This window comes from Rhipicephalus sanguineus, chromosome 8, assembly GCF_013339695.2.
Source record: "Rhipicephalus sanguineus isolate Rsan-2018 chromosome 8, BIME_Rsan_1.4, whole genome shotgun sequence".
Taxonomy (NCBI): domain Eukaryota; kingdom Metazoa; phylum Arthropoda; class Arachnida; order Ixodida; family Ixodidae; genus Rhipicephalus; species Rhipicephalus sanguineus.
The window spans coordinates 123,872,240-123,898,294 of NC_051183.1; the positions used below are offsets into that span (position 1 = coordinate 123,872,240).

Sequence of the window (26,055 nt, forward strand, 5' to 3'; positions counted from 1 at the left end):
ATACGGCATCGGGCGAGTTGACGGGCCTCCTCGGCGCGTTGAGCGAACGTGGCAGCATCCGTGTTAAACAGTCCCTGGTTGTCGGGGAGGAGCATTGCGTCGAGCATTGTAGTGACCTCTCGACCATGCACTAAGCGGAATGGGGTGCAAGCTGTAATTTCCTCCACCGCATTGTTGTAAGCAAAAGTTACGTAAGGGAGGATATCATCCCAGTTCTTGTGGTCAATGGCCACATACATTGACAGCATGTCTGCAATGGTCTTGTTCAGCCGTTCAGTGAGTCCGTTTGTTTGGGGGTGATAAGCCGTGGTTTTGCGATGTTCTGTGCCGCTGAGCCTCAATACTTCCTGTAGCATCTCTGCGGTGAAAGCTGTTCCACCATCAGTAATTATGACAGTTGGCGCTCCGTGACGGAGAACGATATTGTTGACGAAATAGTGGGCGATGTCAGCTGCGGTAGCTTTGGGCAGGGCCTTTGTTTCGCAGTATCGTGTTAAATAATCGGTGGCGACCACAATCCACCGATTTCCAGACGCAGACGTGGGGAATGATCCCAGCAAGTCCATGCCAACCTGATGAAATGGTGCTTTCGGTGTGGCGATTGGCTGTAACAGTCCCGCTGGTCGGACAGGTGGAGTCTTACGACGTTGGCAGTCGCGACATGTGCGAACGTAATGCTTGACAGTCTTCGTGAGACGTGGCCAGTAATAGGAGCGACGAATTCGTTGCAATGTGCGCGTGTAGCCAAGGTGTCCGGCCGATGGTTCGTCGTGGCAAGCATGTAAAATATCGTCACGAAGCGAGGTCGGCGCAGCTAGCAGGTAAGTAGCTTGCGTATGGTCGAAGTTCTTCTTATAAAGGACTCCATCCCGGAAACAAAAGGAGGCTAGCGAGCGTGCGAAATTTCGAGGAGGACTAGATGTGCGCCCTTCCAGATAGTCAATTAGTGGGCTGAGCTCCAAGTCGTCGCGCTGTTGTTGAGCCAAGTCGGTTGCTGATACACAGGAAAGGAAAGTGTCGTCCTGATCAAGGTCTGCGTTGGCACTTCCGACTGGTGCGCGTGAGAGACAGTCAGCGTCGGTGTGTTTGCGTCCTGACTTGTGAATGATGGTAACGTCAAATTCTTGCAGCCGAAGGCTCCACCGTGCCAGACGACCTGAAGGGTCTTTGAGATTGGCGAGCCAGCATAGAGAATGGTGGTTGCTAACTACTCTGAATGGGCGTCCGTACAAGTATGGTCGAAACTTTGTTATAGCCCAAACAACAGCTAAGCATTCTTTTTCTGTTGCAGAGTAGTTTTTCTCTGCTGATGATAATGTTCGGCTGGCATAGGCAATCACACGCTCTAGGCCATTTTGCCATTGAACTAATACAGCTCCAAGTCCGACGTTGCTGGCATCGGTGTGTAGCTCTGTGGCAGCAGTCTCGTCAAAGTGACCGAGTACAGGGGGAGCCTGGAGATGGCTTCGCAGGGTATCGAAGGCATGTCGCTGTTCCTGACCCCAAACAAACGGTACGCCTTCTTTCGTAAGGTGGTTGAGGGGTTCAGCGATTTTGGAAAAACCGTTGACAAAGCGTCGGTAGTAAGCGCACAGCCCCAGGAATTGGCGTAGATCGCGCTTGTTTGTTTGCACGGGAAATGCGGCGACGGCGCTTGTTTTGTCAGGGTCTGGGCGGATACCAGCGTGACTCACGACGTGACCAAGAAACTTGAGTTCCTCGTAGGCAAAATGACATTTCTCAGGTTTGAGAGAAAGTCCGGCTGTTCGAATCGCCTCAAGAACTGTCTGGTGGCGCTGGATGTGCTGTTCAAAGGTGTCCGAGAAGACCACCACGTCGTCTAGGTAGACAAGACATGATTGCCAATTGAGCCCAGAAAGAACCGTGTCCATCATTCTTTGAAAAGTAGCTGGCGCTGAGCATAAGCCGAAAGGAAGGACTTTGAACTCGTAGAGGCCGTCAGGAGTAATAAAAGCGGTCTTTTCACGGTCACGCTCGTGAACTGCAATTTGCCAGTAGCCGCTGCGTAGATCCATGGAAGAAAAATATCGAGCGTTCCGTATGCGGTCCAAGGAGTCATCGATTCGGGGTAAAGGATAAACGTCCTTCTTCGTGATCTTGTTCAACTTTCGATAATCAACGCAAAAGCGCAGGGTACCATCTTTTTTCTTCACCAACACAACAGGGGAAGCCCAGGGACTAGTCGATGGCGGGATGACGTCGTCCTTGAGCATCTGCTGGACTTGCTGACGTATGGCGTCTTGTTCTTTTTGCGAACACCCTGTAGGCATGTTGTCGAACAGGTCTCTCGGTAGGCTCGGTGATGATACGATGCTTGGCAAGCGGCGTCTGTTTGACCTTTGATGTTGTAGCGAAGCAATCTCGAAATGAATCGAGTATATCCAAAAGACGCGCCCGTTGTGCGGAAGGTAGATCCTGGTTTATGTCGAGAGTGCTTGCGAATGGCATGCCGGAATGGTCGCACGACGAAAGGGCAGCTAATGTTGAGGGACCCGAGACGTCGGCAATGTCTTCAAGGTATGCGATCGCGGTGCGCCTTGTAAGATGGCGATACTCCTCGCTGAAGTTCGTGACTAGTAGGCGAGCCTGTCTATTTCTGGGTTGAACAAGACCTCGGGCGACGCAGATTTGCTGTGCCAGGAGAGACAAATTTCCCTCCGCGATTACAGTGTCGGGGACGTCCTGCTCACATTCAACGCTGACAAAGAGGCTGCTACGAGGAGGCAGAGTCACAGATTCGGCGGACACGCGTAGGGCTGTCTTCGAGAAGTGGGTGTTGTCAGCCTGACCTTCAGGATGAAAGGGATCCTCGAACCACACTAGCAACTCACGTAGATTAATGATTGCGCCGTATTCACGAAGAAAGTCCAGTCCCAGAATGAGCGGACGGGAGCACACAGGTAATACGAGGAAGGAGCCCGTGAACGTCGATGCACGTATTCGAATACGTGCTGTGCACATTCCAGTCGGCTTCACCAGATGGCCACCTGCCGTGCGCAACGGGGGTCCTTGCCATGCGGTCGTAACTTTCCTCAGTTTAGATGCCAGGGCTCCGCTCATAACTGAATAATCGGCGCCAGTGTCGACGAGGGCAGTGACAGCATGATTATCGACGAATACGGCGATGTCGGCAGAAACAGTCTTGCTACTCTCCGAAAATAACGAAAAATCGGAGCGGTCATCATCGGGTCGTTGCATCGAGGGAGGCTCTTTGACAGTTCGTTGGGAAGCGACTTCACCCCAAGAAGCCGCGGTTCCTAGTTTCCCCTGTGGGGACTCGGTGACCGGCTTCTGAAAGGAGCGTAGGACGATGAGGGCAAACTAGGTGACATGGAGCGGCGAGGCGACGGTGATCGTTATTGGCGGCGTTGAACAGGTGGAGGAATTTGCTGGTCCGTAAGGTACGCTTCGATTTCACGGGGGCGCTCACCGTGGCGTGGGCAACGAGCATCAGGGTGGAAGCCGCGTAGACCGAGTTGGTGGTGCTGACAAGTACGATACACGTGGCCCGCCTCGCCACAGTGATAACATAGCGGACGGTTATCCGACGTGCGCCACACGCTTGCCTTGGTAGCGTTCTGTCTTGAGCCGGACGGCTGATACGTGGGTGCGCTCGGGAACATTGACGCAGGGGGCGAAGTCGAAGAGGCGTCCTGGAATAGATGACTAGGCGGGTCCATTGTCCGCAAAGTAGGACCAGTAGCGTGTGGTGCAGGAGATCGTAGGGCCACCGCATAAGTCAGGACAGGGACCTCAGGTCTTGGTGGTGCGAGTGGTGCGAGTGGTGCGACCGCCTGTCTGATTTCATTTCTGATGACGTCCACGAATGCTGGCGCGGTTGGTTGAGGTCCCACTGCTTGGAGTTGGCGGAGCTCGTCCCGCACGACACTTCTTATGAAGTCTGCGAGGGCCTGCCTCTCGCTGTCAGACCTGATAGAGCATGCTGTGGCCGTTATGTCGTGGCGTTCGTACTGTGAAGACCGCTGCTGGAGAGTACGTTCCATCGTGGTCGCCTCACTGATGAACTCAGCCACGGTCCTTGGTAGATTGCGTACTAGCCCGGCGAAGAGCTGTTCTTTAACCCCACGCATTCAATGCCGCACCTTCTTTTCCTCGGACATCGCAGGGTCGGCCCGCCTGAAGAGTCGAAGCATGTCCTCGACAAACATCGAAACTCTCTCGTTTGGTCGCTGGTTGCTAGACGAGATGGCTTGTTACGCTCTCTCCTTCCTTTCGGCGTTGCGGTACGCGTCGCGGAGCTTGCGGCTAAACTCTTGCCACGTCGCAAAGGAACCCTCGTGGTTCTCGTACCATGTTTTGGCAGAGTCTTCTAATGCGAAGTAAACCCTCCGCAGCTTGCGACCTTCATCCCGTTCATTGATGCTGGCAACTCGATCAAAGTGGTCGAGCCAGTCATCAACATCCTCAAAAATGTCTCCGTGGAAAGACCGTGGTGTCTGCGGTGCATGAAAAACATGCGGGAGCGGAGAAGAATAGGGGTCGTTGGCTTGACTCGCCTGGCTTATAGTCGAGGTTGTCATCTTGTCAAGTCTTGACAAGGGACCGAATTCGGGGGGTAGTCCTAGCAGGCGGCGGCTGCTTCTTGCTGTGGGAGCTGTGGCTGTCTCCAAGTTGCTAGGAGTCACGGCTGGAAATTGAGAGCCAAGGTGCATGTACCCAGCACCTCCACCAGTGTCACGGGCGAAATAAGACAGACAGCCAGGTGCTGACGTCTACCCCAGAACCAGACCAGCAACAACAACGTTCTCTTCTTCTTCCACTCGCGTGTGCGTGCCACAGCGGTGGCTCATACATGATGGCATGTGGCAATATATTAGCAATATATCAACATGATATAGCAAGATATAACACAAGACACATATAAAAATAAAGCAGCAGTCTAAACAGCAGCGATATATTAGCAATATATGAGCATAAATCAGCAATATAACAAGACACATATAGAAAAAAGTACAATTATGTCTAACTTTACAAAATTGCAGTCCTTTGCAGAGACAAAGAAAAAAAACGCAAGATAATAACATTATTCACACGTAACCTTGGTTATTGCAGAACACCAAAAAAGAAAGATAACACATACACATGTGAAAGATTTACAAATGAGAGCCATCAGAAGAATGTTTTTCAAGAGTATCTGTCTTGAGTTAAAAAAGACTGCGTATATCTTTAAAAGACATGTTCTCTAATTGTAGCCCTTCGCAAATTAATCTGTTTAATAATCTTGGTAAGTTATTTCCGAGTGTTTGTTTTCCATATGTTGTTCGCACTGTTGGTACTTTCCAGTATTCCTTTTTACGTGTTGCATATGCAGGGGTGTTTTCTTGTAACCTGGGAAGGTCCTTAAGAAAATCCGATCTAGTTTTTAACTCTTGTTTATACGCCCTATACAAACGGTAATCATACAGGGTTGTGGCTGGCAGTACCTATATTTTAAGAAATATTCGAGTGACTTGGGACATTTTCAATTGCGCGTAGGAACTTTTTTTGTAGAACGTGTATTTTGTGTGATTTCCTTGAGTAGTGGTGCCCCAAACTAAGTCACAGTAATTAAGTCGGGACTGAAACAAACTGTTAAAAATTAGCATCATAACATTCTGTGGCAGTATATGGCGATTGCGGTAAACAATACCAATCACTTGAGACAGCTTTGTTGCTAAGCAATCTACATGTGTATCCCAGCATAATGTTTCCTGAAAGAAGACGCCTAATGTTTTAAAGCTGGATACGAGGGCGATGGGCGAGGAGTTTAGTGTTATATCTTTATTAACAGTAATCTTTTTATTTTTACTGCGAAATAACATAGCTTTTGTTTTATTTGTATTTAATAAAACAAATACAGCAGATAAGCGCGCAGATAATCAGGTGAACCGTGGATCTTCCATACAATTCCTCTACTGTCATATAAAGACGTCACACGTTTTTATAGTAGCGATTGTGGTCAGGTTTTTGTCGAACCACAAGCGGTCGCAGACCTTGCAGCTGTGGCCGAACGTGTGGTCGAGGAAATCGAGGAAATGTGGTTTTGCCTCCGTTAATGTTATCATCAAGGCGCCCGAAGAACAAGAGGAAGAAGACTTTTCTTTCGCGCGAGCGTGCGCATGCTACAGTTGGCTATGCTACTCGTAGTTTTGTCTGCGTTAATATCATCATCAAGGCCCTCAAGGAAGAGGAAGAATACCTCTCTTTCACGCGAGCTGTGCCTGTAGCGGTCGCCTATGGAACTAAGGTTACGCTTACGACGCGGGACATTGCCCCAGCTTAAGAACCCGGCGAGCCAGCTCCTAAAAGAAAGAAATGCTGATAAGCAGGCAGTATAATCAGCGGGTGTATATCACATCAGATCCCTCTCAAGCGCGCCCTCTTGACGATTCGTTCGTAACTTGATGAGAGCGCTGAGAAAAGAAAAAAAATATTTGATGACGATAACGGCGCTCAAATGATGCCGGCGTGTTGTCCGATTCCCGGAACAGCCTAACATAACACAGCTGCACAGGAGTGTTCATAGGGTGCATGCGGGTACTCTCGTTCATTTCGCCGCTGTGCTCCGTTATACGGTACTTATCGACTCGGCAGTCTACGCTCGCATGTTCTGGCTAAGAAATTGGGGAGCCGTATATCTCGCTCTCAATGTTATTGAAAAAAAAGTTACAGCATCTCCCGCTAAAGGGAACTATGTGTGGATGCAAAGCAGCGGGGAGACGGTTAGCTTGAGCAGGAGATGGTGTAATGTTTCTTGCGTTCTCGAGCCTGTGCGTTCCTCTGGCGTAGAATCAGCACTGTCTTCCAGTCTCCATCCAGCTTTGCCGCTGCGTCGAACTGCCGGCGTCCGAGGTATTCGACTCCCGCAAAGTCGCAAGATCATGTGCGTCTGTTCTCTGTAGTCCATTCCACTGGTGTCGTCGTGGGATTCTTCAGCGAGGGATGGAGAGCCCGAGCGCCCCGCATCTATAGCCACAAAAGAAGAGCCGGCCGTCGGCCGGTAGTGGCACGTCACGACGCCCGAGGCGTCGCTGCTGCCTACTCGTCGCTAAAGCCCCTGAAACTTCTTAAAGCAGCGACACTTTCCTCCTCCACTCGCGTTCCTCCTCGTTCTCCTCTCCTTCGCACTCTCGTTTCGAGCATGGCGCCACCTACCTTGCTCCTTCGTAGCAGACGACGTTTCGCAAAGAGAGCGCGCGCTTGCCAGGCGGCGCGCTTTAAGCATTCGCACTAGCCGCCTAGCTCTTGGTATCCTTTTTTACAGCGAAAGCTGTTATGAGATCATTTCACCGGCCGTTTTTGGTGCCGTAGTTGTCCGCCGCCGCCGCCGCCGCCGGTGTCCGTAACCAGTATCGCTCGAAATAAGAAAAACAACTAAATAAGAAAAAAATTCCAGGATGCAACGAGGATCGAACCTGGGCCCTCTGCGTGGGAGCCCAGTATTCAACCTCTGAGCCATGCCGGTGCTTGAAACTGCTTTGCAAAAAGGTCCTATACAGGCTTCATGTCGGGAAGGAACCACATTAGCATATGCAATATAGCGTGGTAAAAGAGTAGAATAAGCACCAAGCGTCGCACAACGCGAATTCTGTAACCAGGCGTCACACAATGCGAATTGCGCAACGAGTAGGTTGTTTAATTGCTTCGAACCATTACAAAGAGCTCTGCCATAATTTTTCATCGTCATCACGCACATCATCAACAAAAGTGCGCATATGCCTTACATGCGTTTTTAGCAGGTACCACGGCTGTCTGTAAAATGACGAAAATGGCACAATGCCTACTGCCCTCTTCTCAAAAAATTACAATGATTTATAGCGTAGGTGGGTTCCTCGCAAGTGCACTTCTGTTGGTTGACAAGGAAGCCCATAAGGCCCCCATGATCCATTTCCTCAGGGTCTCAATAAGTCAATTCTCTCTCTCTCTCGCTCTACGTTTCGCCGGTTAAAGTGTGTTATAAAGCGTGGTGGGACAGTTAAATAACGACCGGCCGTCACACAATATGCATTACGTTACTAGAGAAGCGTACGTTGGGGGGCTAGTTGGTAAGACATAATTGAAAAAAATTCTAACTGCGCTAAGGACGAGACACCAGAAACGAAGTGGACAGGACGATCGCAGACTAACAACTGGTTTATTGAAACATACACCACCCTTATGAAACAAACTAAGCGCGTGCGCAATGACATTCAGATAGGAGTCTAGATAGGAGTCTTGGGGGTGGTGAAACCTGTCACGTGGTCATGAATGTCATTGCGCACGCGCTTAGTTTGTTTCATAAGGGTGGTGTATGTTTCAATAAACCAGTTGTTAGTCTGCGATCGTCCTGTCCACTTCGTTTCTGGTGTCTCGTCCTTAGCGCAGTTAGAATTTTTTTCAATTACGTTACTAGTTGGTCGTTTAACGCTTCCAACCCATTACAAAGGGCGCAACCATAATTATTCATCGTCATCAACCGCCGCATCGACAAACTGCACATAATCGCTTACATATGGTACCTCGCTTCTCCGCAGAACAACGAATAATGTCGTGCTGGGTGCTTCCCAACTTCCCAAAACTTACGCTTTGTGGCGTAGTGGGTACGTTGCTAATGTACCTGTATTAGCAGCCACAGGAGAGTTTATAACGGGCTCTAGAAAAGCCGCTCTTCCAGCTTTCGCTGTGACTGTGCTGCGCTTTCCGCGCAGGCCTGGCGTTTTTTAAAATTATATGTTGTTTAGGAGATCTTAAGACAAGTTTGCAAAGGACATGTGTGATGACGTTTGCAAAGGATATGTGTAAATATTGTCAACGCCGCTATACATGCCTGTATTATGTAGCACTGTACATTTGCAATACAAAAGGGCGTATTTGAGACATCTCTTTCCCAGAAAACAATACCTAGCATCTGGCCCACTTGTTTTCTTTTTTCACCAAATATCTGCGCTCGCTATTTCTTAATAACTGTTTAGCAACCTCACAAAAAGGGCCTGCTATGGGACGTGTTTCTGTACCGAAACAATAACCATCAATCTCGCGTGTCTTTCCTTGCATTATCACCGGGCGCGCGGTACTGCTAGGTCACGAATGGCGTGCGTGTTATTAAAAACCAACCTTGATAGGAGAGTGGCGAGCGCAGAGTTTTCAAGAAAGGAAGTGCAAGCTAGCCAGGGGACGGTTAATGGTAAGGGGCAAGAAGACTCCAAAAAAGGTGCGGACAGTTTTTAGACTGCAAGAAACACATGAACAATGGGTGTTGGCGGTATTATGCTAGTTATAGAGTGGCGACTATTATTTATTTAGAAAATGACTGTCATTGCAAGCAGCAGCTCGGAGCTTCATTGAAAGAAGAATGCACCAGAAGGCGTACATCATTTCCAGTCGATACATTTAGACAGCGTTGGTTGATTCGTTAAGAGATTATACGAACCAGCCACAGTGCGCGTCGTAGACGTACATGACATACGAAATATACTCGCTGATCAATGAACGAGCAAGCGAACGAATAAACTAGCCTGCCACCGTAAACGTTTCCTTCGCGAGAGCTCCACTCGCGCATAATAATATCATCTGGTGTTTTCTGTCCCAATACCACGATATCATTATGAGAGACACCGTAGTGGAGGGCTCTGGAAATTTTGACAATATGATGCTCTTTAACGAGCATTGACATCGCACGGCACACTGGCCTCAAGCTATTCGCCTCCATCGAAATGTGACCGCCGCGGTCGGTCGCGACCTTCGGGTCAGCAGCCGAGCACCATATCCTCTGCTCCACCGCAGCGGAAAGCCACTCACGGATATAAACCTCCACACTAAATGGCACGTAAACCTTCGCGCTAAATAACACTTATACGTGAGGTTCCTAAACAATGAACACACCTTGCGACTCGGTTGGGCACGCATGCTTTGCCTACCTACCATCTATCGCGAGTCCACTGGCGGATCTGTCGACGTAAAAGAGCCAGAGAAAGCTATTTGCTCCAGGAAAAAAAAAAAACCGAGCACGGAACAAAAACAGAGAGTACCACTCCAAATGTGAGCTTTCGCACTGCAGCTTTGTTTCTTCAAAAGAATTGCGCCGAATCTCTGAAGATTCGCAATCAAATTTTCGACCGTCAGTCGGCGTGCCTCCGTAGTCGGCGTGCCATGCTAGGCGCACAAACCAATACCGCAAACTCAAACCAGTGGGCGCACCACGTAAAGCAGAAACCGTAACACATATTCCTGAAAAAAAAAACTTAGTACAAACCCCACAGAAGCAGCAATAAAACGTGTTAGGAATAGCGACGTACTGCACAATTAACTGAGACGTGTCTACTGCGTTATAGCAGGCAGCGATTGGCGCGAACCTCGACGAGTACTCATAGTGGGAGGACAGCAACTTACCTCGCATGGTCGCTTCAAAAACGTCGGCCGAAAGTTACCAAGCCTTCCTTCGCAACTCGTTGCGCTTCCCGGACGGTATCATGAACAGCTTTTTGCCTTCACTTGATTTGTTTCGGCATCCGAAAGCGCAGCAGAAGCCCATGGCAACCAACCGTGACGTCGGTATTCTGTGCAAGGTATCTCAGAGCACAACGCACGCGGAATGGAAAGTGCGTATCCATAAAACACGTGCGCTGAGAGCCAGCGTGTCCGCGCTTCGAGAGCAAAGATGGCAATCGCGAGTGACTGTAAACAAACGTACGCTCCGAGCGGTCTCACGTGACGGCATTTGGCAAATGCGGACGCGGTGTCAGCCTCGGAGAGGGCAGAGGAGGGAGAAAAGAGTGGAGGCGCGCTTTCATGCTCGTACGTCGCTACTTTACGAAGTTTGAGGTACTTTACTCGTCGCAGAAGGAAGGAGAGCACGAGCGCCCCACGTCTAGAGCCACAGAAGCAGAGGCGGCTAAGCCGTGCTCCCAATTAGGGTTGCAGAAGTTGCGCCTTTTCCTTTGCTCAACCTCTCCTCCTCCTCCTCCTCATCGGCCGCTCGTGTCACGTCAAGACGCCGAAGGCGTTGCTGCTGCCTACTCGTCGCCGGAGAGTATGAGGCGCGCGAGAGGGGAGGGGAGCGTAGGAGAGGAGAAAGAGGGGAAGGGACGCGGATGCGCTGGCGCATCATGTGGGGGGAGAGGCTGTGCCGCGGCTGCAGCGCGGGGGAGGATAGGAGAGAAGGCAACCGAACACCTGCGTAAAGGAGGAGAGTGGGAAAGAGGGTTTGCGCATGCGCAGTAAGGGTGGTCACACCGCACACCGTATTGCATTCCGCCATAAGCCGCTTCGCAACTAATAAAATACAGTCAAGATCGAGGTGCTTGTGGGAGTAGTATCGTGAAATCACGGCAACTGAGTTGAAGACACGCTGCCGGGAGGAATATAGCCGTTTCCATCTGGAATGGCCTGTCTTTCTCTGTGTAATGCAGTACATTTAGGAATTACGGCAATAATGAGCGCGTTATGTAAGCTCCAGAAAGACATGCAAGCATTACGCACGAGCTACAGGGTATTAAATCACTAAAGTCCCATCGAATTAAGCAGTTCCCCACTGCGACGCATAACATTGTCGACAGTCCACCTGAGGCTCTCAATGTGCCGTCGATGGATTGGCAGATTGTGCTTTACGATGAATGTAGGGACTCGCATGACATAGCAACAGTGGACGCAATAAGAAGCATGCCACTTGGTTTCTCTCTTGAGAGATTAGAGTCATATACAAGATAGAGCTTTCATGCTGCAGAAGCTACAATGGCCAAAGTAGGCCCCGCCACGGTAGCTATGGCACTCGACTGCTGACCTGAAGGTTGCGGGATCGAATCCCGGCTGTGGCGGCTGAATTTTTGATGGAGGAGAAAATGTTTGAGGCCTGTGTACATAGATTTAGGCGCACGTTAAACAACCCCAGGTGGCCTAAATTTCTGGAGCCCTCCACTACGGCGTCCCTCAATCATCGTGGTTTTGGGGCGTTAGACCTCAAGTATGGCAGACTGTGAGGACACCATGCGGATGTGGATGCGCATGTAGCGAGGCAAAATTTCAAAGGATCTCAAAAAACAGTTCTCATCCTCAAATTATGCGCTCTTTTTTGACTCCACCTAATATGGGAAGAGGAAATTATGTATTATCAGTCATTTACTCTTTCGGCCAGGTTGATGCGGCCGCCTCGATTCCTGCCTCTTTGGAGGAGGAGGCAGAAGAGGCGGCCATAGACCTTGCCGGGTGGCCCTTAGAATCCCTAATTCATCCTTTGTCGTAAGCGACTTCAAAACCGCCATATATAATTTCCGAGCGGGCAGGGTCTCCAAACCAGCCCTCTCACGGCTTTTGGCCCATCCCTTCGATCAAATTGTAGCACTAGTCTGGCCTCCTGTGCATGTGGGCCTTGTCGGAGACGAGACAGCTGCAGCCAGTGACCGAAGATTTACGCTCCGGGCGCAAGCGTCAGATGTGTCGCAACTCGCTGCCGAGGAGACCTTGTTTGCAGCGCGGGATTGGCTAAATATATTGCACGATATTTGCACGCACTACCGATCAGAAGGTTCAACCTTCGCGCCACAGTTCCGCAAATGCCCGTGCAGGTGTGAAATTTTGTGGCGACAGCTGCACACTATAACCTTTCCTTCCCATTAGTTCCTCCACCGCATTCATTCATCGAGTTACCGTTCTCCTCCTTGGAAACTGTGCGCCTATTCCGCAGAAGAATTAAACCATATCATGTGGCGCTGCCCTATGCACCCTCTTTCGTCTTTCCTTAAACACTTAATTTCTAGTGAGGGGCAGTGGGAGGCTTTCTTGGACAGCGCGAGGTCCGACATTCAGGAATCCATCCTGGAGTGGGCTCGGAGGGTAGAGGCGGCCTAATTCAAGTAGTTCCTCCTTTTCAGCCTCTGTCCAGTGCCCCGTTTCCTTGAAACAGAGATAAATAAAATTGTTCATTCATTTGGTGAGCCATTGCCGCATGTGCGTCTGTACTCATGCATTAAAGGGGTCATGAAGCACCCCTTGGGCTTGATGAAAAAACACATCCTGCGGAAAGCTGACACGGCTATGAACTACTCAGCCAAATAGTGCACTCGTGCGCGCCGCGTAAAGTCTACAAGTGGAACGCGATGTTGCTGTTTTCTCAGGCGCCTTCTTTTCAAACAGAGGCCGGTTCTCACTCTCGTCGGTGGGCGGGGCGATTGACGTCGCGATCTGCATCGCCGCGTCGCAAAAGACAGCATCCTCATTGGCCGATAGGCGAGGTAAATCGAGAGCGGCGTTCGGATCAGATGCGCTTCTTGCCACGGGGTGCCGCCACTTTCCGGCGCCGCACTCCTCAGTACACGATAGCCGCGCTCGCGCACGCGAATCACAGCGGGAGAGCGATCGCGTTTCATGACGCACGCTGACGTAACTTCTTTCCCCCGTGCCATCCCTCCCCGTGTAGCTTCCAGTGCGCTCGTCGGTACGAGAAAAGAGAGAAAGCGCTGAGAGCGTGCGCCCAAACCCCGTAACTCCGCTTTTCTTGAAGGATTCGAGAAATTTTTTGCGGCAATCGATTCGGGAGGCAGTAAACTGCGATACTGAGGTCATTAGATCATTACATGGAAAAGTGGTTCATGACCCCTTTAAGCTTGCTATACGTGTGCTACACAAGGAAAACAAAATGCAACCCGGAAAATGTTTGGTTCATTAGCCATTACTATAAACCAAAATAAGTGAGTCAGTGTGCCATCTGTACCTCTGTCTCAAAAAAAGCTTGATTGCCTGTAGGTTAATCTTGCACATCTGAACTGTCCATAGTCCGCCACACTGAGGGAATACGGTGCTCGGTTGCTAACCCGGAAGTCGCGGGCTCGATGGGGGCGAAATGCTAGAGCCCATCGTACTGTGCAATGGCAGTGGAGGTTGAGGCACGCAACATGCCCTAAATTTCCGAAAGCAGGCACTTAGGCGTGCCTTGTCATCATATTTGGCTTTTGGCACGTAAAACTCCACAAATTGGTGTTGTTAAGCTCTGATATGTGAAGTGTGCTAAAACAGCTTCATCTGTGTACTGCTTGCTCGTAAGCCGTTATTCAATATGCTTATGTGTATCTGGGAGTAAACTCAGTCAATTTATAGGGGTCGTCCAGTCTAGATGTCTTCTCTTCAGTGTGTGCCTTTTCGTTAGTTTGAGCTGTTAAAATGGGCGCGGCGCATGGCATAGTTATCCCTGTGGCAATGCGGTCTTTTCTCTGCATTGCAGAGTCAGCTGTTGCGTTAGCTCTTGTGCAACGTTCTATATTTAAGCTTGCTGTTTTTATCGTGATACCGTATCGCTATACATCCACACAGGGACGAAAGAACCTGCTGGGTTCCCTGAAGATCACATGAATGATTTTGCTTTACTGCGCTCTAGAACTAATAGGCGAACCTTACCTAGTCATAAAATATGAGCTTGAGTTTCGAATTTGTAGGCGCAAAGAAGACACGGACGAGAAGGGAGACACACACACAGGGCGTCCGTGTCTTCTTTGCGCCTACAAATTCGAATCACGCATTACCAACACGCCCAGTTGCTCACTCTCACAGCTTGAGTTTGTGCTTCCGATATCCAAAACCACGCAGGCTGCAGTCGTTCGGCTTCCTTTACGACGGAACCGAAGAAGCACCCGGAAACCAAGGCCTCTACGACCAACTGCTTGCTCTTGAGTGGATTCAAAGCAATATCGGTGCATTTGGTGGAGATCCAGGAGAAGTAACACTTTTTGGATGGAGTGCTGGGGGCGTGGTCATTGGTTTCTTCCTGTCAATGTCCGACGCTAGTTTACCGTTCAAGCAAGCCATAGTGCAGAGTGGTCCAGCGTCAATCAAATTCCTGGCCAAAAACAACACAATTGCTCTGAACGATTCCCGCAAGTTTGCTTCCATTTTTGGATGCGCTAACAAGAGTTCTCAGAACGACACACCATTTAACTTTGTCGCCTGCATGCGGAATGTCAATGCCTCACTGATATTAGCTGTGGAGCAGAACTTTAAGGACAGTGGCATTATATTTATGCCAATCTTTGGTGACGGACTTCTAAAAACCGATCCAGAGGTGGCCACATTCACAGGCCACCGGGACGTCCTTATTGGACATGTAGTGAACGAAGGAACTGTGAACCTCTACGCAAACTTTCCAGATGTTTTCTCGAAGATCCTCCAACCCCGACAAGTGGACAAAAGTGAAATGGTTTACTATCTAGGTGCATTGCATAAGGGCCTGTCGCTGCCTGAGATACTAGGCCTTCGAGATCTGTAGATGGGAAACATTCCTGATTCTGACTACGCTCAGCTGAGGCAGGCGCTTGCGCAGGAAGAGGGAGATGTAATTGTTTGCGGCATGGTGGACACTGCTTTAAAGCTAGCCAATGCCACTGCCACTGCGAATGCAGGCAAGTCCGTATACTTTTACGAGCTGAACTACGTGTCCTGCTGCAGCCAGACACAAGCTTGGTTGGGAATGTCACACGGCGATGAAATGCCATTTCTGTTTGGAAGGCCATTCGACAAGTGTGGAGGTTGTACTGAGGACATTCCTTTCTCCAGGAAGATAATCGAAGTATGGACTAACTTTGCAAGAGGAAGGTGAGTTCCATTAATAAGGATGGCATGTAAAATATTAGCGTGCAGACGGATCAAAACCAATCAGTAGACAGACAGCAATGTACGTGTCGCCGTTTTCTACGTACAATTTTAAGGCTAAAGCCTTAGGTCTAGCGGTGTGCGAATAGCGAATTTTTGAACCAAGTCTAATACGAATGGAATGCCGATGACACCGAATCGAATACAAATACGAATAGAATATTCTTCTAATTGTCTTCGAATAGTAAGCTTTGAATAAAATAGCTTTAAAAAAGTAACGCGCAATTACATTTAACCGAAAAAAATACCACAATTACGCAAACTGAGGCAAGCTCGTATACAGCAGCTACCCAGTAAACCATGAATGTCCATTAGATATCCATAGAATGCTAGTCTCGGGATATTCAGTACATCTTCTGGATATCTACATTTCTCCACATGACATTTCACGGATGTACTATAGATCATCTAAAATGCACCCAGATCACGCTCTCAGTACGTTGTATGGATATTAAGGCTGGATGTTCTGTACATTTAAAAGATGTTTTTCGAATAGGCAGCACACAAAAGGGCAACAAATACGCACACATAAAAGACGCAAACACAAGCGCTGACAGCGCTTGTGTTTGAGTCTTATGTGTGCGTATTTGTTGCCCTTTTGTGCGCTGCGTATTGGAAAATCATTGCTCACCAACTAGCCCATCAGTACATATTAAAAGATGTTCATTCCTTAAACTCGCATCCACATGACGTCTAGCGGCTTGTGAGGTGCACTAATTAAGGCTCTCAAAAACGAACGCTCGACAGACTGTAGGCCACAATACTTTTCGCTCACTTGAGTGCTCGCTATATGTACTGTTGTAACCTGAAAATAACTGTTGCGAATCACTATTTTGTAAATTTTAGTATTTACGATTTGGAAGTAGGTGTAGGTGTCTCGGCATAAAAGAGCAGTTGTATTGTACTGGTTCTTGGATGTGGGCGCGAAAAGACAAGGACGAAGGGAGGAAAACACGAAGGGAGGAAGACACGTTTGTTGTCAGTAGCGCCAGCGTGTGTCTTCCTCCCTTCGTCCTTGTCTTTTCGCGCCCACATCCAAGAACCATGACAGACCAACAAGCCCGCATCGCTACCCTCGTGTATTGTACTGCCTTCTATGGAGAGCGCGCTGCATACCTCACATTGTTCCTTTTAGGTATACAACACATCTGATAACACATCAAATGTGCAATACTCTTCTCAGGCTATTGCAATGTTTTGTTACACACAATGAGTACAATGCATTGCCCTGAAAGATTACTGCACATACAATCATAAGAGTGTTTCAATACTGGTGAAATGACAAGAGAATGAAGTGAGTCGAAAGGAACAAGGCAGTATCACAAAAGTTTATATGAGCAAAGCAATGCTGTAAACCATAGGAGTACTCTCAACGTGTAAGAACACAGGCTAAATGTCTAGAGAACGCAGATACACTCAAAAGAAATGAGGCGGTGTGATAAAAGTGAACTGTGCACCAGCTGAAGACTAAAACCGAAACTGTCTGCCAGCAGTCCCAGCATAAGTCCATAAAAAACAAAAACTCTCCACCAGCAGTCCCAACATAAGTCGAGAAAAAACAAACTGTCTGCCAGCACTCTCAACGTAAGTCCAGACAGGCTCCTCGGCCGAATTAGTGTGGTCTTGTGGGTCACAGGAGGGGCTACTTGATATGCTCAGTCCGATCGTTGTGTGCCTGTATTCAAGTAGAAAGGAAGGTAAAAAAAAATAAAGCCGCTACAGTAAAGGACTCGAGAGTTGATGAAACTGCTTGAACCAGAGAAACTTGTCGCATTGCTCTTTCTATTTTATGCCTTAAAGTGGCTCTCTTGCAAAACACATCAATGGAGCCCCAATTCTATGACTTTGAGAGAGCACCCAAAACTATCGTAAATTGAAAAAGTATTAAGATACGCAGAGACTGTCGGTCTTTCCCCCGAAAATGTGATATGAAGGCGCACTGCTTCAAGAAAAGTAGATTAAATTCTTTAAAAAAACATGACCCCTAAGTAATTAACTGGAGGAGGTGAAAGTTAATTATTATCCAATGTAATATGTCTTTTCTCCAGGATAAAATGAGTCAGGGCATTAACTGCAGTGAAGAGTCAAGTACAAAGCTGAAACCTGCTACAAACAGCCTTCCATCAAGGGTATCAAGTATGGTGTCATCATCATTAAATGGTGACGGAGAACATTTCTTGCAAGCTTGAGAACATTCATACTGGACACGACTAAGCCTTGTGTGTGACGCATTAGTTCCCAATCAGGTGCAAACAATGAAGCGCTGCTTTTATTAAAACTGCTAACATGAAAGGAAAGGTGTGTTATGCACTAAATACGGCTACAAACGCTGTATTATATATATATTGAAAGACGCAGGAAGACTTCACCAGGCAGGGCCAGCAGCAGCGTTTATTCCGCGATGTCTGCCTCGGCTCAGAACAGCAACCAACCAACCCAATGGCGATGATGATGGTTATGTACAAGTGAGAACGATGAAGTACGATAAATGTGCTTACAATATATAGGACAGACGATTACTTTTAGGGCTCGTTTTCTCTGCGAGACTATATATATATATATATATATATATATATATATATATATATATATATATATATATATATATATATATATATATATATATATATATATATATATATATATATATATATATATATATATATATATATATATATATACACAAAAACAGCAAACAGACGCGCGTGCGAAGCAATTTTTTACTTACGTTTCGCTCGGACTGATTCATCATTTTTCATTCTGATGAAGCTCGGACCCCGAGCGAAACGTAAATAAAAAATTGCTTCGCACGCGCGTCTGTTTGCTGTTTCTGTGATTATTTCACCGGACCTAGAAACCCTTTGTTGTTTTGGTATATATATATATATATATATATATATATATATATATATTTCCAAATACTAGCTTGCACACAACCTCGATGAGGTCCGTGTAGGTTGTTTAGGTAACAGCCTTTGAATAAGCATGCGATCAAGCAGTATTCAGGAGCGAATTAAGGAACTGGATCACTGACTGCAATGAACTGCAAGAAAATTTCCCCATTCTATGAAGGCAAACTGTACTTTTCCCATTTTCTAATTTTCAGGGGCCCCGCAACACTTTTTGAGCATGGTCAGAAAGCGCTGCCAATAGGTAGTCGAGGCTCCCGAGAACACACAAGCCAAATATTATAGCGCAGCACGAGCCCTGGATTGTACAATAAACTCTCAGTCACCTAAACATTGCTCCCTCTTCTCTCGACAAATGATGTGTTAGTCCACAAATCATAGCGTGTTTGTGCACAGTTCCGCCATTGGCTGATTTGAGCATGGCGCTTATTCCAACTAAGCTTTGGCATGCTAGGGAAAGAGACAACAAGCAAGCGCACACAGCTAAACAAATAAAAACAGAACTACAGCTGCGACATACCACGAAAAACAACGCTAACAAATGCACAGTACTACAAAAGGACAGGCTAAACTAAGCTTATCATGGCTACTCTGGCAGCTACAAACCATTACATCAAGGAAACCATAGAGTTAATATACTGACTCTAGAGGAAAAGCTCCCCATAGGGCCCATGCATTGAAACCTATAACCACATGGGTTCCGCCATGATGTAACAAAACGAGCGTTGCCAGACCTTGAGACGCTCGCTATATTTGACGGTAGTAATCAGTTTTAATCTACCAACCTAAGCCAGCTACGCGCTGTTCAGAGAACATCAGCCGTGTTTTGATGCGTGAAGCCCTGTGTTAGTGTACGGTTGTCTGTGCAGCTGGTCCGGTTGATAACAGTTAATATTTCCACCTGTTTGTGCATGGTTTTTACTAGGCACTCCCTACCAAAGTTTCTCCGTTTGCTGGCACAAAGGTCACTCGACAGATTCGCAGCTCGAATCAAAGTCCGTAGGCAGTGGTCGCGCGCTGATTCGACTTGCAATGGCGAGACACCTGTATCCACGTTCTTTTTCAGCTCATTGCTGCCGTACCGCCGTACTTCAGCGCAGAGAGCCGTAAAGCAGAAAAATGTCGATTGCAGCATGCAGCGGCGAATGTGAGACAGCTCCCGAAAGCTTCAACCGAAACTAAAGTTACACAGCCCACGAAGCTTTATCGCCGTTAAAAAGTATTAAAAAAAATCGGTTGCGACTAGTTCGTACATAACTTTCAGGGCTTGTCTCATCTATTCTTTGCCGTCCGTCCTGGTTTGCACTGATGCACTGAAGTTTCCAGCTCGAAAGAAAAAAGGGCTGTCACATGAAGTCGAGTGGTATGCGGCGACAGAAAACGCAGACAACGCGACACTATGACAACTACGAGATACACGTCGCGAACGAAGTTTCAAGGGCTTTAACACGACGCGCAAACCGGCGCAATCGGCCGCAAGCACACACTCGCATACTCGCGATTGTTGATATGGTGGTGCCATCTAGTTAACCAGCCTGCAAACGCTCCTTTCCGCGCGCAGTAAATTGCATAAATAGCCGTCGTATTCTTTCGTAGAAGTATTCAAAATAAACACAAAACAATATCCGCAAGTTTTTAATTGTGCAGATGCTTCTTTAGGATTGATATGTGATGGCAAGAATGACAACGTTCCAAGATGTCAGCGTTCTTGTGGTTATAGGTCTCGCGGCCAAGCTTTTCCTCTAGAGTCAGTATATTAACTCTATGAAGGAAACGAAGCAGAAGTAATGATGTCGATATCACCGAGGCATGCACGGCGATACAGAACTGTGCGTTTGGGAAAACGCGACTGCGAAAATAAACAAAAACCTTTATTCACGCATTACACAACGGCCTTATTCACTAAAGGAAACCATAAGAGAACGTACCTTTGCTGGCCAATGGCCCACTGCCGGGGCGTACAGGGTTCTTGCTGTACGCGACACAGCACCCAACAGTGGTCTACGTCCACGCCAGACGACAAGGTATGAACTATGGATTTAGGAACACGCAACTGCGAAAAGAAACAAAAACCTCCATTCACGCATTACACAACGGCCTTATTCACTAAAGGAAAGCATAAGAGAACGTATGTAGTACGTACCTTTGCTGGCCAATGGCCCACTGCCGAGGCGACGGGAGTTCAGAAACTCTTCTACTGTTCTTGTTGCACGCGACACAGCCAGAGAACAACTACCACACATCACCCAACAGCGGTCAACGTAAGTACACATACGTCAGATAAAAAGCGGCGGACAAACGTCGCTGCTGGCAGCGTTGGCCCTGGCAGGACCAAACCTCAAGACCCAACCACGACTGGTCCAAACAAACACGCACGCAACGTACATGTGCGAAAGAAAACGTGATGGCGATGGCGATGATGGGGACGACGTCGACGCATGTCACAACCATGGTCACAACTTAGGGAAAATATATGTACAAATTCATGCTTTATATTGCCGCTCATTTTAATTTAAAAGTAACTGTACTAAGTTTTTACAAACGTAATGATTTTTTGTACAAATCATGGCGGCCATGACGTATTTTGCGTTGCAAACGGAAGTAAGCATAGCCTTTGAGACTTAAAATGTAGGCTTAAAGATGTGGGCCGGGATCAACAAATATCACTCTCCCGTTAGAACGGGCGTCCGTGGATGGCCAGATAACATCACAAAAATAACACAAATAAAATGCACCGATGGTACAGTGTGCACAACTCATACCGTACCGACAGACACGGCGCCTTGCGGCGCAGAGCCGCAACCACGGTGCAGGGAGCATGGCCTCCGAGATTGGCAGGTAATTTCGGAGGCCACGCAGAAAGGAAAACCAAAAAGGGACGGGGGAAAAAAAAAACCGTGAGCCGCTTAGAGGTGGGGGAACATGCAGCGCGCGCCTTTGGCAGCGTTGAGGAGCAGACGACAGCGGTGTTTTCATCAGCAAACGCCCAATTTATTCCGTTCTTTTTCTTTCTCCTTTGTTGCATCCGTTTCTGCGAGCTAACGCGAGGAATCAGTGCCAGACTTCAGTGGATGCGCCGATCTAGTGTCGTTGAAACATTCGTTGATTATTTCTAATCCCTTGGAGGTCGGTGTTTTGTGAAAAATAAGCACAAATGTGCACCTTCTGTCACTCACGTCCAAAATGCGTCCATCGTTCACACAGCGTACATGTGCATTGTACGTCCGCTACAATAAGCCTTTGTATATCTTTTAGACGTCCACATTGCGCAAAGCGAAAATTGGACATCTTTCAGACGCAAATAAGACATCTTCTTTCGTCCTAGATGTTTGGATTATACCGCTACGTACCATGGACATTCGTGGTTTACTGGGTACTGCATCCCTAGGAATGTTTTGTAGCTGCAGGTTGAAGTACAGGAGTAGCTACAGTATTCAAAGTTGCACTTTACAAAAACTTTTCATTAAACTGTTATCTAAAAATAAGCAATATATATCAGCCAACTTCATCATAAATGTCATGATCCAGATATTAGATATATGAATATGCCGCTTCAGCGACACTACAATTTTATGCAAAAACGCTTTCACCCTGTACTCAATAAGGTGCGGATAGCCCCGTAAAACCTTGAGCTGCATGCATTTTGGTAAGTGAGTGATTAAAACAAGAAACGTTACCCATCTCTTTTCTAACGCTTCGCTGTTTCGAGGTTTTTTATTCGGTGCTTATTACTCGAAACATATTCGAGAAATGTTTGGTATTAGTAATATGCACTATTCGATGAGAACACCGAAGTGAATAGAACGCTATTGTGGAATAGATTTGAGTGTAAAAAATCGGGACGCGGAAGACAAGACGGATACACGAGTGCTCCATGAGAGAGCTCCTTGACGATTACACGAGCTACATGAGCGCTCGTGTGCTTGTCTTGCGTTCTTGGGTCCCTTGTTAATACACTGAAATCATCTCATCATGTTGGAGCGCGAGTCCAACGTTTCTCTCTCTCCGTATTGAAATATATATATATATATATATATATATATATATATATATATATATATATATATATATATATATATATATATATATATATATATATATATATATATATATATATACACTATAACACAAAGACAGCTGTACTCCAACGGGTGGTGAAAGGCTGGGTCCCCACTACGGCATGTCTAGTGATCATATCTCGTTTTTTCCCTTTAAATCCCAGCAATTTTTATTGTAAACCAGTCGTGCGTTGCCGTGCTGCGTTATCGTGCTTGTGAAAAGTCCCTCGGTAATTCAGATAAGCCGCACGTGGTAACGACATTGCTGATGGTCACGAATGGCGCGGGCACATAGAGGCAGATACGCAACATCACGTTGTTGGTTACATAGGCGTGCGCATTGTTTTTCATTAGGGGAAGCCCAGCTTCGACTCAATGCTCCCCCCTTTCCCACCCATTGTGGAGAGTTCGAAAAAATGTAAGCTTCGTAATGGATGTAAAGTTGAAAATGAAGCGTCGACGTGTTTTTCACAACACGGCAGTTGTTTTCTCTTCGGCTTTCCGGGTAGTAAATGCGGGAATTCAATAGTTCTTGAACTGCAATATTAGTAGTCTTAGACAGCCATTATCGTCAAAAACCTGTAGGCAATACATTGTACATTGATTGTTGGCAGGACAAGTCTGACTATGTAAAGGTATGCGGCATGTTTCCTACCCTCTTCATATAAATATGGAAAGGGGGTTGGGGTGCTGCCTGTGTGAAGCAGGTACAACGAACGCCGACATGATAGTGGGCGTCTATACCACCCGTACAGTCGCAACGATAACACTGCGTAGTTCCTGAAATCGTACGCACCGAGTAGCCACCGGGAACAGCAGCCTTTGTCTGTGAGTTTGAAAATCACAAAACAGAGTCTAAAGATCTCCTATACCTTGACAAGCCATCGTATGAGTTCTTAAACACCAGACACTTTACCATATATGCGCTTGAAAACTAATTTATCGAAGCACTGACTCTCCGAAAGGGTGTCAGGGTGCTTCAATCAAATCTGAAAGGCTTCGCGCTAACCACAATGCACGTAAGTGGTACTAGTTGCCCCAATAAAATAAAGAAGGTGAAAAATACCATTTTTTAACAAGCTCCAAAAACCATCTTACTGTGACCACAACTCAGTCAAGCACTAAAAACGAATATTTAAAAAAAAAACGATTATACATTATTATATACAAATCCGCCTTATCTATATGACAGAATGACAACTGTAGAAGAAATGGCAGAAACAGTTTGTAACATGTATGAATTCAAAATTGCTGTAAACATATGCACGTGCTCTAAATAAAACATACTCTTACGCACGCTCTGTGTGACTGCTCAGATATGTCCACAAATACTGCAGCGCGCATTGAAACAGACCGCATGATAAAAGGCCCACATAATTTTTTTCAGTTTCGTAAATTTGGACGCCTCGACATTAACGCACAGTTCTGTTAGTAAACCACAATTTCAACTCAAACGCTAGATGACCAAGAGTTCCTAACTTACATTGTTCGCTGTAACAGTGTAAATTCCTGTTCTAACGGTGAATTCCACACTGCGTTTGCAATACTACATAGCCTCACATATATAATCGAGTCAAGAAAGTTTGAGCTTTGGCGAGGCCTGACGAGACGCGAAGATGGTGGCATGAACATGCGGCGACACACTGCGCACAACCCGCGCACTCTCCGCTTCGCCACTAGCTAGCCCGGCGTGACATGGCTGCATGCTACACCACGCCTGCGATAAGGGACAGCGCCACCGCAGCGTCACCGGAGGCTTACGTCACCGACGGTGGCTATCAAACCAAGCTGCCATGCTCGGAAGTGAGCATTTTCCTTCGCTACCCGACTGAGCGTAGCGGTATATGCTCGCCCCGCTGCTGCTACTACGCTAATAAACAGTCGTTATGTTTTACGTAATTTGGGCTGCGTCCTTCCATCGACACGGGGTCCCAAAAACACGAATGATTTAACAAAAGACCTTAGTAATATAGGTTTGTGAAAGTCATGTTATACTCAAGCACATGTACGCCGGTCAAATTTGTGTTTGATGATGCATCTAAGCCTTTCGCTGTAAAGCCATGAGACATGCAGGAAGCTCCATATGCAGGCGGCAGTGCGAAACCACGTTAGGTGCAGAAATGTTCCGGTGGGGGCGGGGGGGGGGGGGGTGTAGTCAGTAGAAAAGATGGCTTTCGCCTTCCATTCGTCTTAGGCGAATGCATGATGATTCATATCAATTATTTCTCTACACGACGCTTCTATTATGTGTTATATGGCAGAAATTATCGTTGAAGCTTATTAATGAGCACGTAGCTCACTTAAACTCCTTGTGTAATGCAACATTTTGACAACGCAACATTCCGTAGTGGCTCAATGCCGCCTTAGAAGCTTATTTTTATTGCAGTGGCCTCGACTTTATGAGCTTTGCGTCAGCAAATACATGGTTATAAAGATAGAATGTTGTGTGGCGAAAAATCTGCCAGATCTCGCGCTTTGTCGGAATCAATTTCCTGCGAAGTAGTCAGCGAGTAGCAGCCTATGCCAAATTTCTTGCTTGAGCCAAGCGTTATGTGGTGGATCGCCGTCTTTGTGTAAATTGAGTAGTAGCGCGAATGTCTCGGGCTTAGCAGGCACACCGAGTACACTGGCCTCTAAATGGTAGCACATTGCTCGACGCAACATTGGCACTGGCGTTAGAGCAGATACCTCAGTATTATATATGAGCGTTTCGACGAGCGAGCGAAGATGAGGAGAGCGAAATGTTGCCGCCGAGCACTTTGAGCTCAAGAGCCGGATGCCAAGCTTGCAGTGTTTTTAAATGCAATACAGAGACTTTACAGAGTTCCTTCGCCACGAAGTGCACGCTAAAGTGCGATGATGGGCATATCGGCAGTCGCGACCGTAGGCGTATTCACGCAACGCTTGACCATAGCGTGCTAAATCGTAGCTGCACATTTGTGATTTTACTACATTCATTTAAAAGCGGATAACCAATGTTCCAACCACAGTTGACATTGGCCTGGCAACAAATTTGTGTGGGCGCTTTTCCGAAGCAGTTAGAACTGGCGTGGCTCTTGGATATAATACTGGACAGCCATGCAGAATGGCTCGGTTCAATTCTAGCTCTATCAGTGGTTTTGCTCTTTGCTTCTTCGGGATATTTCGCCCAACGGCAACGCCGCCGTTGGTGGCATCGGCTTTCTGCGACACGGCCTAAGATTTCCAAAGCCTGCGTTGATAGAGACTGTGAATCACACGTGACGTATATCCGCATACCGCGTACCATGGCATAAGGGTATACGCCACATGTCACTGCTGTTAGGAATTTATGAGGTACGCGAGAGGGAAATGCCGCCTTTCATGTCATCACCGGAGAGTCGTGTTCGTTATACGCTCAATTCCTCCGATGCGAATTTAGGTATATACGAAGACAAGGAGACGACCACGAGATCGCCAAGACGCAGCTGGCTAGA

General features: G+C 47.3%; 1 protein-coding gene across 1 annotated transcript in view; it reads left to right on the forward strand.

Annotated features, from left to right (window-relative positions):
- LOC119403489 (putative inactive carboxylesterase 4) overlaps nt 1-15,250 on the forward strand; it is a 50,837-nt gene extending 35,587 nt beyond the window's left edge. The window contains exon 5 of the mRNA XM_037670420.1: nt 14,575-15,250. Within this exon, the coding sequence (XP_037526348.1) occupies nt 14,575-15,250 (676 nt within the window). The remainder of the gene's footprint in view (nt 1-14,574) is intronic.
- The last annotated feature ends 10,805 nt before the right edge of the window (nt 15,251-26,055 follow it).